This window comes from Geospiza fortis, unplaced genomic scaffold, assembly GCF_000277835.1.
Source record: "Geospiza fortis unplaced genomic scaffold, GeoFor_1.0 scaffold333, whole genome shotgun sequence".
Taxonomy (NCBI): domain Eukaryota; kingdom Metazoa; phylum Chordata; class Aves; order Passeriformes; family Thraupidae; genus Geospiza; species Geospiza fortis.
Genome location: NW_005054347.1, coordinates 2097728 through 2117200, shown reverse-complemented (window position 1 = coordinate 2117200; position 19473 = coordinate 2097728). Strand labels below are relative to the sequence as shown.

The 19473-nt window shown below is 49.0% G+C and overlaps 1 protein-coding gene across 13 annotated transcripts in view; it reads right to left on the bottom strand.

Annotated features, from left to right (window-relative positions):
* PTPRF (protein tyrosine phosphatase receptor type F) overlaps positions 1–19473 on the bottom strand; it is a 286072-nt gene that overhangs the window by 34170 nt on the left and 232429 nt on the right. For 8 of the 13 annotated variants that reach the window (XM_031058681.1, XM_031058686.1, XM_031058689.1 and 5 more), the window contains 8 exons: positions 17406–17523; positions 14613–15191; positions 13886–13983; positions 8381–8634; positions 7559–7649; positions 4390–4602; positions 1224–1378; positions 346–357 (listed from right to left, as the gene is read on the bottom strand). In XM_031058681.1, coding sequence (XP_030914541.1) covers positions 346–357; positions 1224–1378; positions 4390–4602; positions 7559–7649; positions 8381–8634; positions 13886–13983; positions 14613–15191; positions 17406–17523 — 1520 coding nt within the window. The remainder of the gene's footprint in view (positions 1–345; positions 358–1223; positions 1379–4389; positions 4603–7558; positions 7650–8380; positions 8635–13885; positions 13984–14612; positions 15192–17405; positions 17524–19473) is intronic. The other 5 variants (XM_031058684.1, XM_031058685.1, XM_031058688.1 and 2 more) reach the window with 1 other exon arrangement.

Here is a 19473-nt window from a genome sequence, read left to right as displayed (position 1 = left end):
AGGAATGCACATGCATTCTTGAGGGAACAGCTCTCAGTCTGAGGTGACTGAGAAAACAAAGGAACCCCTATAACTGCTGTTATTGTCGGGTTTTTTGATTTTTAATTTAATTGCAAAAGCAATCTGGAAAGTCTTTATGTTGGAACTTCTCCCTGAGAGCTATGAGAAGCTGGAAGCTGCTAGGATGCTGATACCTTTGAGGAAACAAAGTCTCTGTAAACTCCTAAGGCTGGCATGCTCCACACTCCCAAAAACAAAGGTGCCCCTTAGTAGCTTCAGGCTGGATTTTAAAAAGGGAAATAGACTTGAAATTTTAGGAAAACAAAAAGATAAATGAATTCATACCTTTCTTGCTTACTAGATCCAGGGAAAAGCAGGAACAGAAGAAAGGAGATGATCACTGACACAGAAAGGCACTGACTGCACATGAACAGCACAACTCCATTTAATCAGACAACAAAGGCAGCTCCCTTCCCCAGCTAGAGAGACATATGTAAATAGAGAGCCCAGGAGGAGCAGAACCTCAGAGCTGAGCTGATAGAGAATGACCTACTGTAATTGAACAGGCTACATGAACACATGCAAATGCAAGCCATGGCTCCTCCAGAGGATGAACAATCATCACACGCTACAGTTACAACTGGAGCAGGACGGATCTGACAGGCAGAAGGAGGTGTCTGCTCCCACAGGGAGCACAGTGTGAGGGTGGTCCTGATCCAGTAGTCAGGACTGAGAGGCCCTAAGAGAGAGCTCCACTCTGATTTCAGCCTGGCACATCCATGCCCTGTTCTCACCACCAAGGTCATGTTCTTCAGTTAAAATTCACAGGAGGGGGGGCAGCTCCCGGAGATCAAGCAGGCAATTTCTACAGAGAACCAGTACTAGAAAAGTTCCCAAGGCTGCTAATCCAAGTTGTGATGAGAGAGCAGTCAGACTGGCTTTAGGGACAAAGCTGCTCTCTTCTGTCCCACTGTTCATATGCCTCCAGAGCCCACAGCAGCTGTGTCCTGGGGCTGGTGTTAACAACCTTCTGCATACCCAGCCCTTCTGCTCTGTTACAAAGGAGCCTTCTGCTGTGCCAGGTAGAGACCTTCCTCCTCCCCATGGCCACCAAGGACTGTCTGCCAGAGCACCCTGTACCTGGAGGCTACAAGGAAGGCCCCAAAGGTGCCAGCACCTCCAGTGCTCGTGCCATAACTGCCATGTCCCAGACTGGATCTCACCTTTTGAAGAGAAGGATGGCAATGACAATGATGATGATTAATATCACAGCCAGGACGGGTCCCATCACCCACAGCATCTCTGGCTCATCCTGCTGCTTCGCTGATGCCACTTCCATCACGATCTCGTCCGAGTAGGGGCTGGCTGCGTATCTCTTCTGAACAGCACAGGCAGGAGAGGGAGAGAAAAGCAAACACATGATGCTAAAGCAGCAGCTACATCCCTGAAATGCTGAGGTTTCCCCTTGCTGCCGGCTAGCAGAGAATGGTCACACTTCTCAAACCCCAGCAACGCATCAGGAGAGACTCCCTCCCTTGGCATCGGCGGAGGTCATGCTGTGGCAACAATTTCTGCCTGCCCTGACACATTCTGGGCTCCAGCAAGTGTGAAACAATTCCAGTGCCAGCAACTTCATGGTTGACAAACCGGACCTGGAGGTGCAAAATTCAAGAAGCCCAGCTAAGAGCCACTTGCCAGCCCTGGACTTTCTTGGAGCCAAATCACAAGCTTCTGAATCCCAAAGAATTGCACAATGAGGCTGGCTGATGATTCCTAAGTGGTTTACAATACCTGCTGTGCTGATATCAACACATCTCTTCAGGATAGTTATATTAGGAAAACCCCTGCTGGGTGAGGCGGGTTTTCTTAAAGGAATGAAATGACAGGAACATTTTCTACCTGATGTCTTTGATAAACAGATCTTAGAAAGAGGCTCATTCGTACTGGTTCCTTTCCCTTCTGCAATGTGGCAGCCCAGTGATTTATAACCTGAAGGGACAGCTTTCTAGCCCCACCAGCTAGAAAGAATCAGCAGAGACCCAAACCCTTCCTGCAGGACAATGACATCACATCTGCTGTTCTGCTGCTGTTTCTAAGGCTTACAGAGCTGTGCTGCACCCTCCCAGCACAGAGCTGCTGGGTCACAAGGGTTAAATGCTGCAAAAACAAATCCTTTCTACCTATTAGAGAGGACCAGAGCTGTATCAGTTCCGTGCCTGTGGCTTTTGAGCAGCACCTGCTGCCAGGCATTAAGGAGTTAGAAAGCTCTGCTCCTGCCATAAAAAGTTTTGGTCACAGAAGAGGTGCCTGTGGATCTGTAAATCTCCGGCTTTAAGGCTGGAGTTTAAAACGTGCACTTCATGTCTTCACATATGTGAGGAGAAGAAAGGGAAGAATCAAGCCTGCTGGTGTCACACAAATGCACATCTTGATCTGCTCTCACAGGTGCCCTTGATCCCAGCCAGGCTGGTTTCAAACATGTGTGGAGTAGAGAAAATGCTCTTATCTGGGACATCCTTCTGGCAGCACGCACTAGTTCAGCATCCTAGCTGCTCTCCTCAGACTTATCAGCAGAGGTGCCACTGTCTGGGAAAGAAGTGTAGGGGATGGTTGCCACTTTGTGGAACCCTTCAGCCCTACAAGACCCTGTTTCAATAACTGAAATAGCCACCAGCTCCTGGTTTAATGCTGTTCTTAGAGGATGTGTGCACAGGACCACTGCAACCCGTCAGACTGTTCCTACACCCCTGTGTCCAGCTCAAACAACAGGGCAGGGAGCCAGCTACAGCTCTGAGCATGGCACAGACAAGAACACCTGTGACTCCCCTTTCTTGGGCAAGGGGCTGCTCTGTGAGGGAGCCAAAAGGCTTTGCCTGGGACTCCCCAGGAAGGTCAAGGTGCATCGGTGCTGGGGGAGGGAAGGAGCACACACAAGTGTGCAGCAAGGTGTGACCATCTCCAAAGCTTTGTGTAAGGGGCAGAGATTCATACTTTTTCAGACACACTCTGGAGGCATTGCTTTCCAAGGGAAGTCAGATGCAGAAGAGATCAGAAGGACTGTTATCTCAGTGGCATTTCCAAAGGCAGACTCAGAGGTGCAGGTGCCCCTGCTCCCAGAGACAGTGTTTCAATCACATTCCCTCTGCTTTTGAAGAAGGGCAATGTTATGCTCTCCTGCTGACACTCAGAGAGCAAGCAATTTCAGAGGAGCTGGGTGGGGGAGACAGGGCACAGCCTTGGAGAGAGTGCCTCATGCTCCAAATGAAAGGGAATGTGATGCAGCAGGGGATGCAGAAAGGTGGTCTGTAGGAGCAGGGAATATAGGAGGTTTGTAGGAGCTCTGCTGCTGGCTGGTGGCTTACTAGAGGGCTGTGGCAGGTCTATGCTAGTGAGGAGATGATTATAGTTGGGATCAACTAGTTAAGGTCACCTCTTCTTGAAAGGGATTGTCATGATAGTCATCTCAAGACCTCTGCCTTACCTTGTTGTTAATCTGTGACTCTTCCTCCCTCACCAGTGTGCACATCTTGCCACAATAACACGTGAGCTGGATGAGTAATGAAGAACCTGACCAGCCCTAATTAGCCATTACAAGCAAATGAGGCTCAGGAAGGAAGCCACAGCTTGGAATCCAACCAAAGGATTTGGCACATCTCTGTTATTTCCATTATTTACACACTGGCTGCTGCTACTGCTGCCACCACCACTCCTGCCCTGTGTTTACAGCTGGACATTGATGTCCAGCTCTTGGAGAGCTGCTCCTTGCTTCCTGCATCAGCCCCTCCTGTGCCCAGGCCCTGTGTGCTGCTGCTTTCCAGCAGGGAGACGTGCAGGAGCAGGAATCCCCACACAGCAGGGAAGTGTGCACCTTTGCCCTGCTGATAATCCACTGTGATGGGAGACAGGTTTGCTTCTCCAGGTGTCATCTCAAAGTGAAATTTTGGGCAGAGAAGTGCCTGTCAGGGCAGGTTTGCAGGGAGAACACCCTGTTCACTGCAGAGTCTCAGCAGTCTGTGCAGGATAGGATTTCGTGGACTGTTTTCTACAGACACTCGAACCTAAGCAGAATGAGAACCCATCCCAACCATGTGCCAAGGTTCTGAGCACAGCCCTGCAAGCCAGAACTGAGCTTGTGCAGAGCGTGTGTGTTGACACTGTCCTCCACACTCATCTGTTATGCAGAGCACACGGTGCCATTTCCCTCCAAAAACACCATTTATCAAGTCAATTCCCACGGCTGCCTCCGCTCCTTCAGGCCAGCCATGCAGCCTCCCTCCTTCCTTCACAGAAAATGCTGTCATCCTGCCTTGCAGCAATTGCTCACCCCGCCTGCACTGAGCCCAGCTCAGCTGTGCCAGAACAGGCTGTGTCCCCCCAGAAAGTCCTTACCGTGTCCCCATCCTCCAGCGAGGCCAGCACGAAGCAGCGATAGCTCAGGTCTTGGGACAGAGGCTTGTTGTAGAAACCTTTGTAGTTCTTCTCATCCCCCAGGGTGAAGGTCTCAGGCAGCACATCCACTTGAGCAGCAATGTAGGGCTTCAGTCTGTCTGCCTGGCGTCGCTGCCGCCTGCTCTGACTCCCCTGGCTGATGGCCTCCAGCAGCTGGGGACAAACAAAGTGCCATCACTACTGCTGACAGCATGACACCACCTCGCACTGCCACCTCCCTGGCTGCAGCACTCAGAAGGGATGAAGGGAAGGGAGGAGAAGGTAACTGGGTTTGATTTGTATCTGGTGGTACTAAGGAGCCAGAGGCAAGGATTATCCATTTAGACATTGCTGGGCAACCTGTCACAGAACCTCACTGCAAGAACCTCCACTAGGATCTCAACTTTGAAACCATCCTGAGATATGGAAAATGTTAGGGCTGAGACAGCCTGGCTGTGACTGTCCCCCTGAGTCATGTATCCCAATGGGCTGTGAGAGAACCAAGCCATGTTCTGTGGCCTAATTATTGCTCTGGACAGCAACTCACACTCTACAGACACAGGATGTGAATTACAGCTGATGCCAATGTTCAGGGAAAAAGTGACATTTGCTGTGTCTTTTCCTTCTGCCAGTGCCCCTGTATCTCACCTGCTGCTGTGCCGCAGGCAGAGCTTTGTTTAAACCACACAGAATGGTAACAGATTTCATGGAATGTTCGGAGTAAAAATGGCAAATTTCGTAGCCATAAGTTAATGAAAAATCCAATTGCACTGCTAAGAATGACTCTCAAATGGTTAAAGATCTTTTTTTTTCCCAATGAATAAAAATGAACATCAAGTTTGGAAGAGAAATTCTAATTCAAAATGAAGAAGGAAAGATGAAATACATTTCACACAGAAATTTATCAAGGCAACATTGTCAGGGCAGATGGGGAACATCAGAGGGCTAGGGATGGTGATGTGCACACAAAGTCACACTGCTGAGCTGGGCTTACTCCCCCTGAGGAGGAGAAGCTGGGTAAGAAACCCCTTACTCTTTCCCCTTGACGGTCCATCCTTGTCCTCTTACCAGTACTCACATAGAAGCAATTTAGGAAAACTATACCTTGTCATTATAGTATCACCAGGAAAAAAAGAAAAAAAAAAGAAAGAAAAAAAAAAGAGAAATAAAAAAAGAGGCTGGAGAAATCTTAGTTTCACAAATGTCATTGTAATCCCGAGGGGAAAAGGCAGAAAGATAGATTTTGGAGTGTGGAGTTTGCTTCCTACACCCATCTCTTGCATCTGGCTGAGATTACAGCTGAGCTCTTTGGAGCAGAAAGTGCAGCTCTATGTGCATGTACACAAAACCACAGAGCTCTAATTGTGGTTAAGGTTGCTGGAGGCTTCTGCCACTTATACATGTAATGCACAGCAAAAGACTGCATCAGAAAACTGCTAGGCCTGCGAAGTTCAGATCCTGAAAAATTAGAAAATTAATACTGCCTGTGCAAAATTAATTCAGCTGTCTTATGTACGTGCATTGTGCTGCACCCCTGACTGCAGAGTCACAGACTATCTTTTCTGTAAGTCCTGCTTTGTTCAATACACAGGACAGACAGTGCTTAATCAAAGAGCAGATATTCCACATTTTGTTTTCTTCTTTGCATTATGCAGCCTGAGGCCTTGTTTATTGCTTACTATTCAAATCCAGCTCTGAAGACAAAATTAATAATTTCCTCATGGGTTTTTCTATGGTGCTGATCACTATACTATTACAAGTACTTCACAAACATTAATGATCTTATCTTCCAAACATCCATATGAGTCAAGATAAAAGTGATTATCCCAATTTTACAGATGAAGAACAGAAGCACTGAAACATTAATGTAAAAAAAAGTCCACTAAATTTGAATGTCAAATTGAAAAGACATCATCTTGTTTTGTTTTTCAAGAAAACTTAGTATTTTCTTTATAGCACTGACTGTATCCAGCTCCTATTGACTTTCTTTGCAGCTGGGGATGCTTAGGCTTTACAAATGAGAGCTCCAGGATCTCAAACTGAGCACTCAAAAACATCACATCTGCAAGACACTGGCTGTTAATGAAAATTTTGGCTTAAATAATTTGCCTGAGGCTGGGTGAGACAGAGACAGAAACTATTTCTTTCGATAGCTTTCAACCATCTAAAGCTGAAAACCAAAGCAGCCTTCTTCATGCTGGTCTTCTCTTCCTTGTGACATCTGTGATGCTGGAAAACTTCTGCAATGAAAACATGCAGGGTGATGGTTCTCCATCACACAGCTGTGCTTCACTTGCAGAACAGAACCACAAATACACATTGTGGAGCTAGAACCTCACAACAGCGACTGTGTGACTGTGTAAATAAAGCCAAGGGCTGACTTGCAGCTTCTGACTGTTTGTCACTTCTGAGTGCTTCAAGCTTGCATCTTTGCTATCTTAATGGATCTTTCTGTGTGTGATTTCTTGGAATTTTTTCTTTACACTTTGGAGGTGGTGGTGTGGGGGGGGAAGAAAGAGCCCACAAAACCCTTGTGTGGGAGTCCCCTGACACCTGCACATGTTCCATGCCCTGGGTGTCAGAGCACTCCTGGCACAGGACAAGCTGCATCTTGCGGTAATGGCTGGTGAATGCTCAAAGCCTTTAACAAGCAGGTGCGAAGGGAGCTTTGTGGGTTTTGTTAGATACAAGAATGAACTCTTTATCTATACTGCAGGCTTAGGTCCTGTCCAGAGAGGCAAAAGCCTCCTGACAAAAAAGGCTTAACAAATTGAAACCAATAGTTTTCTCTCCCAGCTTGTTTTCAGTATCAGCATGATAATTTCATCCAGAAAAGGCTGCAAGGACTGTACAACCTGTAAGAGGATCTGGCCTGAGCTCTGAGACACTCAGGTGTGGTGTCCTAAAGGAGCACATTCTGGGAGGTGGCTCCTCCTCAGCTTGACTCCAGCCTCCTTCCTACATAGCGTCATGAAGAAAGGCTGAGTGGGCACCCATCCCACAGCCCCCATCTCTGATGTGCAGCCTGCACCTGTGTTATTGCATCCATGCTGCTGCCAGGAGGCCTGGGCAAAGTGTGCTGGGCTGCTTGGGAACCACTTCCATCACAGCAGCTGCTGCAGGCTCCTACCTGGTCCAGCTCCATCTCATCAGGCGTCCGCCACCGAGCAGTCAGAGTGCTGGTGCTCTGGTCTGCTGGCACAACCACGATGTAGTACCACCTGGGAAGGAAGGAAGGAAGTGTAAACACTGGTCCCTGAGCCATCTCAGGCTCCCTGACCATTGGCAGATCTCCCAGCGGTCTCCCTGTCCATTTGGCAGCTCACCAAATAATGTGTGCCATATGACTCAAGGATGACCTACTCTTTTCCCCGCCCTTTAAACAGCAGAAGAGTTCAGTAAGGAAAAGGCTGGTTTCCAGCTGCACCAGAGAAGAGAATTCTGCCATTACCACTCATTAGGATAATGAAGATCTACAGACTGGGTTCCAGAGGGTGGTGTAGGAGCTGTGAGAAGGACATTTATATAATCGGATTGTAGCAAGAACCCTGGGGAAATTGTGCTTCAGCTCAAGGATACCACAGTAACGAATAAGACTTCCACAAACTCGCTTTTTTAATCTCCTTGAGGCTTTAGGCATTATTTATTTAAAGCATATTATACAGTGCCAGTGAAAGTCCCTCCTGATCCTCAACTGTATTTTTGCTGGTAGCATCTGGAGTATACCCACCAGGGTGAGGGCAAACTGTCAGAGAATTGTCTTAATTTTATTACACATCAATATTTGCTCAGAAAAAGCCAAGACCATGATCCATAATGTGGGTAAATGCCTGCCTCTGTACCACAGCCTGCTTGGAAATTCACTCCCAGGTTACAAAATCCACACGTTGGCAGAGGTTTGCCCTGCCTTTCTCCCCCCACCCTGCCTTCACCACCCAGGAATGGCACCTACCGAACTGGCACAGTGGTCTGCACTTTGGGAAGAGTTAGTGTGAATTTTCCTTCCTGTATGTACTTGTTTGTGGCAATGGGCTTGCTTTGCAGGACATCAGGAGCAGTGCGGATTGAGACGAGGTGCTGAAGCCCCCCTGCACTGCTCCCACGGTTCATTAGCACAAAGGAATAGTCTGTGTCTGGCTGGAGGTCACTTATGAGCTTCTTCATCGAGTGGCCGTCCACCTCCACACTCTGGCTATTGTACAGAATCTGAAACAGGAAAAGGACATGTTCATGCAGCTGACAGCTGCTGCTGCAAACTCACACTCAAAATAGCAGCACTAGAGACGACAGTCTGGCTCTGGGCCCTCCCTCAGGTGGTTTGGTTACTGTATGCTTTGTAAACAGCCATAAATCTTCAGCTAAAGAAGAGCAACCCCCAGCAGAGGGTGGGTGAGCTGTGCTCCCTGTGCCTCGCAGGGATGGAGCACAGAGGGGTCATCTCAGCCTGGGTGGCCAGGCCAGCAGTGAGGCTGGTGGTGCCACATGTGCAGCTTTTCACTACCTACTTGGGGGAGGAATCCAGATGGCTGTGCTTTGCCCCCATGTGGAAACGAATGGGTCTTTGTTTCCTGTCTCACGAGGCTTGTGGTGTAAAATCCTGTCTGCTTTAAATTGGTGTCACTCCCATGTCTACCAGCTGATGCCCGGTTGGATGCTTAAGGCAGATCCTCCCCCTCCCAGCAAGGTGACCGGGGGTTTACACGCCTCACCAATGATCTGACAAATCCGGCACAGGGCTCACAAATTGGTACCCAGGATGGCGGCTCTGCAGGTGTGACACCCTGTTGTCATGGCAACAGATGCTGGCGCCACAGCAGTGGGCAGGAGGTCGGAGCTGCTTTTCCCTGCCGTGCCTGCAGCGAGGGGCTGTGGGCAGGGCAGGGCAGAGCTGCTGGTGCCTGGGGGCAGCCCCCATGCACAGCCTCCCCCCATGGACCCCTCAGCTAGCAACATTTCTCAATGCCCTGCTGTAGATATGCAGGACCCCCACCTCCCCTCAGGCACAGCAGCCATGGGCACTGCTGGATTAGCTGCACCCAGCAGCCCATCTGCCCTGGGACCTTGATCCTGCTGCAACAACTCCTTACCCCAAAACCCTGGGTGCTGCCTCTGCAAAGCAAGAACTCACACAGTTCCCAGAGACAGAGACCAATGGGGTGTACACAGCCAGAGAGGCCACAGGTTGTGTCCCAGCTGTGAAAAACCACCATATTTCTTTACACCACGTGACTGTCCAGCATGGCAGGGGAGTGCTGGATTTCTGACAGTGGTGCAGAGACACAGCATGCCAAAAACTGGCAATGGTAGAGCTGGAGCATGTTAAACCATGCCAGTTACTAGGTATTACAGGCAGAGACCTCATGGTAAAATGTGCTTGTTTCAACAGCGGCCTTGAAAGAGAGATAAGACAGCTCTGTGGAAGACTAATTATTTGAAATAATTTTTCACCAGCTGAGCCCTCTGTTCAGGCTGACGCCGGCAGCAAGGGGGGGACCACACTTTCCTTCAAGTCCCCTTTTCAGCGGGTGGCTGAACTCTACAGAAAGCTGCCAGCATTCTAGGACAAGGGCAGCTGATTAGCACTGCTCTTATGTTCAGTGTTGGAGCTGGAAGGAAAAGAGGGGTCCTGGAAAGAGATCTGAAGGATAGTGGAGCACAAGGACCTGGCTAGGCCTAGGATTTGCAGCTCAGCTTTTGTGTTATCCAAACAGCAATACCCACAGCATGCTTCAATCCTCTCCATGTCACTTTGCATGGAGATCAGGATAGGAAAACAGCTCCAGCTTTTTTGCTGTTGAGAAAAGACTCCTAACAGGTAACACAGCAGCAGAGAGAAGCCAGCTAAGAAGAAGAGATGCAATCAATCTCATTTGTTGACGTGCTTCAGTTTTCAGGAATGGACTGTGAAAGTAAGCACCAAGTAACTAAAGCAACAGGTTTGCAGGGACAAAGGCCCGGCTGCTGCTCCATATGTGAGAAAGGCCGTCAAAGGTGGCATAGTAGAACAGCCAGAGAACTGTCTTCTGTTGTGACTCCTCTTAATAGTATTTTCTCCCAGGTTTTCATTCCTTTCTCCAAAGACATGTGCATCACCTGAGTGCTAAAATGAGTGAAAAATCAAAATAAAGAAATGCTTCTTGCAGCACCGGAATCAGGTAAGTAGATGTTCTGGCACAGAATTAGATACACCATAAACAGGACTACTAGACTTCAAATCATCTTAGCAGCTTTGCTGTCTGGATCAGCACCACCCCTTCCAATGACATTGCAACAGCACAGGTCTAGATACACCAGGTGCCACTAAGTCAGGGCACATTTTGGGGGAGCAGCAAGACCTCTCTTTCATGTGCTCCCACACAGATTTGAACAAAACCAAACTTCCAACATTAAAACCTATAGGATAAGCCCACAGAGTTCTGCTGCCTCTTGGATAAGATTTCTCATTACGAATTCTTCCCTAATAAAGGCATCACCAACTGCTTTCTCAGTGTGCTCTAGGGAAGACACCCACCAACTGCCTGCACATGAGCATGTGCTGGGGACAGTGACATTTTCCTAGAGCAAGAGGAGGCAGAAGAGATGGCAAGCATTTCAGTTCAGAGTTTTCCTGCTGCTCTGCACTGTAACTGGCAAAGACACAGCCTCCGAATCTAAGTGCTAACACCAGATGATGATTTTTATTGCCATGCACAGGAGTTTGTATCCAAAGACAGTGAAATTGGCATTTGCAATGCTTTCCTGAAGCATTCTCTGCCATCCCTCCTTTTCACAGCTGCTGCAGCAGTTCCACATCCCTTTACCTGCCACAACACATTGTCTTCTCAAATGTTATGCACCATTAGTTAAGGCCTCTACGTAAACCTTATACCAATGTAAGGGCTCAGAGACAGTCATCCATGTGCAGCTGGAAGATGCCTGGAAGCTCAAGCAGGAATGCTATTTAGAGGTTGCATCATAGCCCACTGGTAACTACCAGAGTCAGCAGCAAATCTGGCCCAAGGGCTCTGAACTGCCAAACAGTGCTGACTAGCCCATAGATTGCTGTAAAATGTCATCGCTGCTGCTCCTACCTAGAGGAGAAGATTTGCAAAGCTAGGTGGGTCCAAATGTCACTGCTGAAGTTCTCACTTTTGATTTCAAGGCAGTACAGAATGTATTGAACTAAAAGATGAAAAGACACATAGTGTGCAACACTGGGAAAGATAACAACTCGATGGAAAAGTAGACAAGGCTGGAGTATTTGCAGGCAGGAGTAATTACTACATTCTATAGGACACACTGTGAGAAAGCACTGCCCAGCATTCTCAGGGGTTATTTCCAAACCTAGATCATTATAATTTTCAAAAGGCGCTGTTCCTTCTGCCCATTTCTAAAATACCTTGTAATGCTGCCTTTAACCAATATATCCTCTGTCCCACGCTTAAGCTGAAGAATGTATCTCAGGAAAATGCACTTTCCCCAAGGAGAAGGTTGTATCTATCTTGCACTTTCCATGAAAGCTCCAGAATAGCCTTCCGCAGGTGGAATAAAAAAAGGAATAGTGCCTCTGCTCCACCACAACTGCTGGGCAACATTTTACAAGGAATTTATCTCTTGGACCAGAAGAAGCTGTGAAAATTCCCCAAAGAGATCTCAAAACTTCATTATTGATTTGGCAGCAATGAAAAATCTTAAGGTCTCAGTTCATTCTCTAATAAAAAAAGCACCAGTCCTGCCCGTGCCTCACTATTCATTGTTGGAACAATATCTACTTTAATTAAATCTGTTAAAGTAGAATATGACACCCTTTGGGACATAGATTTAGCATGAGACTGTTTATCAAGTGTAGATAATACTAATTGTTCCCATGGAGATTTATCTGCTATGCTAGTTACAGTATTAGGCTCTGGCCTCAGCCTCCCATGTGCCTGAATTGGAGGAGAGAGGTGAACCTTGTTTATAAAACACAGAATCCTGAAGGTTAAGGATTTCTTTCAACTGGCACAAGCAATGAGTTAGAGCTCTTAGCTCCTCTTGGCTCCTGGCCTTGACTCACGTGTGTCTGTAAGTCTGGGAATATTCATAAAAAGAAGGCACTAATAGAGACATATCCTTCTAACACTCTGGTTTGCATGACTGCTCTTAAGTTAACAAGTGGCTAATGCCATCTCCCACGTCAGCTGAGGGTTAACGCACAGCAGGGGCAGACCCCGAGTCACCTTGTGATGGCAATCACAGCTAGGCAGCCAGGAGAGGAGACAGACAGGACATCAGCACTACATCCCCGGCTCCTGGCTGCCTCCAGCCACTCCCCACCCCTGTGTGGTAGGAATGCTCCCAGGGTCACACTGTCCCTCTCCAGCACTGCACTGTCAGACAGCAATGTGGGCTTTGGGCCACAAGACAAGGCAAAATGAAGCACACTGGCTCTGCAGCAGAGTGCCAAGTAACAGGCTCTGTGAAGTTCCTTGCAGCCAGACATCTGAACACTGATCCTAATGCGCCCTACATCTGGGAGAGCTTTGAATACCACAAGGTCTTCACAAAAGCCTTGTCTGCTTCAGCTAAACTGTATGTTAACAAGTGCCTGCTATTGATCAAGGTAATTCAGCTTCAGGGTTTAAACAAGGAGAGTTAGTAACAAGGAAGGGGAGGTACTCACACACTTTGATGTGGATGCAGTTCAAGATTTCCGCTCATTCCCCTGGCCATGGATCCCCCACAGCTCATGCAGGCCTTGTATTTGCACTTTAGGCACAGCATGGCAGGGGGCACATGCAAGGAGAAAGAGAAGTCACACTGCTTCTGTCCCAGCACCTTTGCAGAGGCAGCAGATTGGTGCTGAGACTGGGAAGGTTATCTTCAATGATGTGACATGTTGGGTCTTGTTTCTTAATGGAGAGAAACTGCAGTGAGATCTACACACTGCAGTCTTTCACCCACATAAGTGGTAAGTACTGCAGGTCAGACAAGAGCAGGAAGGCAGGGTCACCAGTGCGGTCTGCAGCCTGCTGGATGACACCGCATCCAGAACTGTACTGGTGAAAACAAAGCAGCATTCCTGAGAGCTCCCTCTGTACTGACACATTTTGTGCTGCTCACACCTTAAGACCTTCAGGAAGTTTGATGATGCTTCATCCCTCCACTCCCTGAGATTATGCATCTGCTGTGATGCTCTGAAGTAACTCATGAAGGTGATATGGATATTCGAGACAGGACTTGTTGTAAAAGGGATTACTCTTAGTTTTATTCACTGGCTTGTTTTCAGACCACTTTGTCCTGCTAATTTCTTGTGATTAGATCAAATTTGTAACTTTTCACACCTCAGCTCCATGTCAGGCATCAGGACAAGCTTGTGTGACCACGGTCATGGAGCTACAGTGGTGAGCCTCACCAACAGGACCCAGCTGATGCTGCTATCCCCTGTCCTGCTCACTGCTACAGGTGGAGCTTCCTGCCCCCCAAATCCCACTCTTACCTTAAAAGGCACTGCAGATTTATAGGAGTCAGGCACTTCCCAGCTCAGCAACACAGATGTTTTCATGACGGCATTGACACGGAAGTTCTTAGCAAACACTGGAATGAAAAACAAGGTATTTGAACACTGCAAAGCCAAGTCGGGAGGGAGCCAGGCGGCAGCTCGACTCCAAGTTTCTTTGTCTAACTCAGCAGCAGAGGTCAAAGAGTTCAGCTACAGCAGAGAAGTAAGAAATGAGGACAAGAGAGCAGCAGCCTTTTACCAAACCTACAGTCTCCAGAGGAGTTCTGCTTTTTGACGACACTTTTCAGCATCACAGAAAGGAAGTTGTAGGCTGAGCTGCAGCCTTTCTCTATCACCACTCCACTCACACTCCCTTGGCCCTTTGTCACGATCAAACAGCAGTGTAATTCAGGTACTGGATCTGCAGATGATCCTACTCAGCCACCTGCTCCAGTTCAAGCAAGAGCCTTTCATGTACAGATAAAACATCCAAGTGTGCCTGTGGATGCAATGAAGGTACCACCAACGCCCCCCTCCCCCCAAATAGCAACCTTAGAAAATCTTTGCTGAGCTTTCCCTCACTGAACTAGTTTTAGACTGGGGAGCCACACAGTACCTGATCACAACAGTCAGAGCAGAGGGGAGCGAAGCCTCATGAACCAAAGCAAAGGTCCCTGTCCTGGAGGCAGAGCTTCCTGTTAGGGTTTGTTAGAGGGGCACTTACCTTGCTCTACAGGCATGGTCCGGGACTGGATGCTGGGGCTGAGTGGCCCAGCCCCCTTATTGGTGCGGGCTCTCACTTTGATGTCGTAAGTGGTATCAGGTTTCAAATTTGTCAAAGTGATACTTGTGTCCTTGGTGATGTTAGCCAGGTCCTGCTGGCTATTTATGTCCCTGTATACCACTGTGTAGTTGACGATCTTGCCGTTCCTTTCTGCCAAGACCGGGGGGTCCCAGGCAACTTCTGTGGTGGAAGTGGTGAGACCCACCACACGCAGGTTCTGCGGGAAGCCGCTCGGCACATCTTCGGCAGTTGTAATCTCCTTCTCAAACTCCTCTCCTGGGCCAGCTCTGTTCTTGGCAGACAGCTTGAAGAGGTACGTGGCCCCCTTGTGCAGGTTGGTCACTGTGTAGTGATGGTCTCTCTTCCCGAAGTCTATCGTGTTCATTTTTTCCTCATCCAGACGTCTGTACTGCAGCCGGTAACCCAGCAGCTCCCCTACCATCTCCTTGGGTGGGTGCCACTGGATGAGGGCTGTGTTCATGGCTGTCGTGCTAATCATCATGGTGGGCTTCCCTGGGACTGCAACATAAACACACAATGACCATCTATAGCCTGGGAGGAGGGAAGGAAGGACCGCTTCCGTGCTGCTCAGTCCGTGAGGATTGAGGAAAGTGGGAAAGTTCAGACAACAGGGTGAAGAGGATGACAGACAATTCACAGGGATAGAGGCAGACTGACCCTAATCCGGTGGCGAGGGAAGCTGGAGCCAGCCAGCTCTCGGTTGCCATTTTCCCAAGTGCTGCCATTTAAACCAGAAATAAATTCAGCCATATCCAGCCCCAAAATTCATCCCCTTTCACAGGAAACGTTTAAGGTACCTCAAAGCATCATATTTATCTCAGAGAAGATCTGAATCCCGTCCTCCCAGTCATGGTCTTCAGACACTCGAGCCAGCGCACAGCACCAGGCCATGCTGGCCCTGAGGCACTGCACCACAAGAGACACCCCGAAGCCCGATTCCAGCGCCCTGGTCTGTCTGGAGGCAGACAAATTTCATCCTGAAACCTTGCAGTTCTACCATCTGCAGAGGCAGCGAGCAGAGCTGGGTGGGCTGTTTGCCATCAGAATATATTTTGGTTTAGTTGAGGAGCAGATTCGTGATGTCAGTGTCGATGGGAGAGGTGAACATAAGAGTTCCACAGGATTTTTGCTTATGCTGCACGAGTCAAGGGGTGTCGCCGTCACTGGTTAGGAACTGATGGCTTTAAATTGATGTTTAATACCTTGATCTCCTTCAGTTAAAAAAAGGATGCGTCTTCATATCAGCTCAGATTTGTAAACAAATCAACTGATAGGGAAGATACTCAGAGTTAAAGGCATTGGGGCCACAGATATGAAAAAAAGAAAAAAAAAAAAGAAAAGGGATTGCGGCCAAACCTAGTTAAATATCCTTGCAGATTTTTGAAATGTGTGAGCCCACAGCTGAGCGAGCACAAGAGAAAACCGTATTTGCCAGAATGATGCCCGCTTTCTGCCATCAGAGGGCGACACCAACGCTCCCCTTTGAGGTCATGCCCGCAGTCGAGCCTGTACAAAGGCCCTCAGAGCGGTTTTATAGGTATTTAAGACATATAATTACATTGCCATTGCCAGTGCCATCCTCCTTGCACTCATAATACAATGTCTAACAGCAGCTAATATTAAGGGACACAGTATTTTCAAAGCTGATTCCAAATATTAACCTTAAAATGTGCATCATAACATGGGAAGATCCACTGTGGTTTACAGTACAACACTGGGATGTTTAGGAAGCTCTTCCTGTTTATAGGACAGCTGTAGCAATTTGATGAACAGAAAATACATCATGGCAAGGCACCAGGGAGACAGCATTTGAGATTGTGACAGTGGAAACTACCTCTGGAGCTCCCCATATGCAGCGCGGAGGAAATAGCAAGCTGTTCCTTGTTTAAAAGCACCAGGAACAAACGCTCTCAGTTTGCACAAGCTGCATTCCCATAATAACAACTGGTAAATGCTGTTCCTGTGGCTGGTGTGAGGAAGCAGCAGGATTATTGGTTGTAGGACAGGCTAGTGAGTGGACAAGACAGGGTCAACTAGTTGGTACCACTGCCAAAGGCAAGTTTGACCACACCTGGAGGGAAGGGCCAGATGACTCCTGGGTGCTCCAGCTGCAGGCGCAGGTACGACCTACTGAGACAGCAGAACCAAGCCAGCTGGAATCACCAGGACCTAGAAGTTGTGTCTGCAGCACTTCTGTGGCAGATTTGTTGCATTCCAAGTTTTACCATGGCTCTAGGAGCAGCCAGGCTCAGCTACGTAAGCAGCATCAATGGCAGAGGAGAGCTGTGCCTCTTAGGAGCCCGCTGTGCCAGGGGCCCTTCCAGGCAGCACTGCAGTCACCACAGGAAGCAAGAAATGGCACTTGCCTAAAGGAACAAGGTGAGAACAGGCCAGGACTCCAAAGCTGAGGGAGAGCCTGGACTTTCAGGCCTCCTCTTCCCAGGTCTCTGGACTATGCAGATGAGCTCAGACCCATGAGTTTCAATGTTCTCTCACCAGCCCCGGTAGAGTATCTCCATCTGTTTGCTGCAGTTTGCTCAGGTGATCCAGTGGCAAAGTCTGTTAAGCATGGGCTAGAGATCACAAGAGTTTGTACCTCTGCAGCATCTCCACCCCTCTTGCTTCCTCCTGGCCTTGGCCATGCTCCCCACGCACCTCCTGGGAGGTTTTACCACCACCCCACGAGGCTGTGACACTGCTCCCCACACTCACCTGCCCCTGTGGTGGTGATGACTTTGGGCTTGCTGCGGGCACCATCTCCTTTGGTGGTGTAGGCAGCAACTGTGACGGAGTAGGTGGTTTCTGGCAGCAGGCCTCCAATGACTGTCTCCTGGGAGCACATTCACGAGGCAGAGAGGAGGCAAACGAGAAGAGTAAATACTTGTTACTGGAGTGAGCCAAAGGAAGGCACCAAGGTCAGTGTCTCCAACAGCAACACACTGACAGCACTCCCTGGCTCACACTCATGCATCGTGCTCACACACATGTTGCACAGAGCCAACAAACAACTTCTGCCACTCCAACACTCACCTGCCTCATTTCAACCCCTGCCTTTAACACTTGGCCTTTCCAGGGACCCACCAGCAACCCATGCCAGCAGCTCTGCTCTCCCACGGCTTCTGCCAAGAGGGAGATCTGATCCAGATATGGTCCTGAGTGAAAGCTAAGTAAGAGGACTAAGGAGCTGTGAACCAGAGCAAAAGCCAGTTCACCTGGCTATGAGAATCTCTTGGGGGATAATTCCAGGGCTTTTAAAGTTGTGTCTTGCAGCAGAGCTGTGGGGAGGCCAGGGAGGCAGTGCAGGGGTGGGGGGCCCCGGGCAGGGAGCACCTGCAGCTCTAAGCATTGTGTTCACCCTCCTTGCCAGGCACTGGGTTGCAGGGATGGGATAGGTCAGCGCAAGGCCCTGGCAAGACCTGGAGGGAAAACCTCCATCGTGGGAGGTCTGGGAGGGGGGCGGACTCACAGGGTGCATCCTTGCAAGCTCTGGCTTCCTCTGGGCAGGAGGAGGGCATGGCTCTGCACTTCAATTTGAGATCAAAGCGAGGAGCACTGCTCTTCCCTCCTGGCCTCCAGCAGCAATGTGACTGGTGCCAAGCCTGGCTGGCCAGGCCTGTGAAGGAGTGAGCTCAGTGAGCTCAGCAGCTCCCAGCAGCTTGGGCAGGTACCCCTGAGCAGCGTTCATCTGTGGTGCTGTGGGAGTGTCTGGGCCATTAGCACTAATAGCCCATTGGGTCAGGGAGCAAGAGATGAGCAGGCTGGAGAAGCTTTTGGAACAGAGGCAGCAGCTCCACGTTGGTTATTTACCCCTTTAGACAAGGCGACGAGCAGAGATGAAGTGGGTTAAGTTTGAGCTGCTGAGAACAGGCAGCACGGGCACTGTCAGAAGCTGCTCCAGGGGTCTGACCCCTGCCCAGGGGATCCTTGCCAGCTTGAGGGGTACAAGGGGTTCCTGTGCTTGCTCTCAGAATGCAGCCACTCTCCCATCACTCACTCGCACAAACACCCACACTATTAAACCTGCTGATTTCCAGTCAGTGCTGCTGGTTCAGGTTACCTGCCCAGGCTTACTCATCCAAATCACCACGTTACCATCGCAGAACCAGCCAGCCCAGAGAAGTATCAACAAGCACCAACAAGAACCCCGCCAAAATCACCGTGTGAACCAGAGTCCGACCCCACTCCGCCCCTGCAGCAGATGGTGTGTGCGGGTGAGGGGACGCACAGTCCCACCGGTGCCAGTGGACCCGCAGGGAAGCACTCTCACAAAACCTGCAGACTCTGAACGTCCCAAGAGAATTCACTCCTCCCAAACCCATGCAAAGAGAAGTTCTCACGCGGAAGCATGCCACCGGGAGCGAAGCAAGCAAGCTGGGAGGAGGGGAGAGAGACGAGGGATGGATGAAAGAAGGTCTGATTGCATAATGCAAACACAGTGCTGTCATGACAAAGCCACTCCGAGCAAGAATGCTCCGTATAAAGCAGGAGGAGAAATGCATCGTGCTGGGGAAGCTCACAGTAGGGCACGTAATTGAATTGCCGACTCTAAAAAGGTCATTTTCTAGTTTGTTCCTTCAAATTTATATCTCAGAATTATGTGGGGAAAAATTGAATTTAACTGTTTAAATGTGATTGTTTTCTTATTACTATCTGTGTTTCAACCAAAGGTCATGGTTGAGGGTGTAGGTTATTTGTCATGACTACGATCAATGTCGTTTAAAGATTATGTATCTAATTTTACCACATAACTTGGTGGGCCAACTACTGCAGGACGAATCTC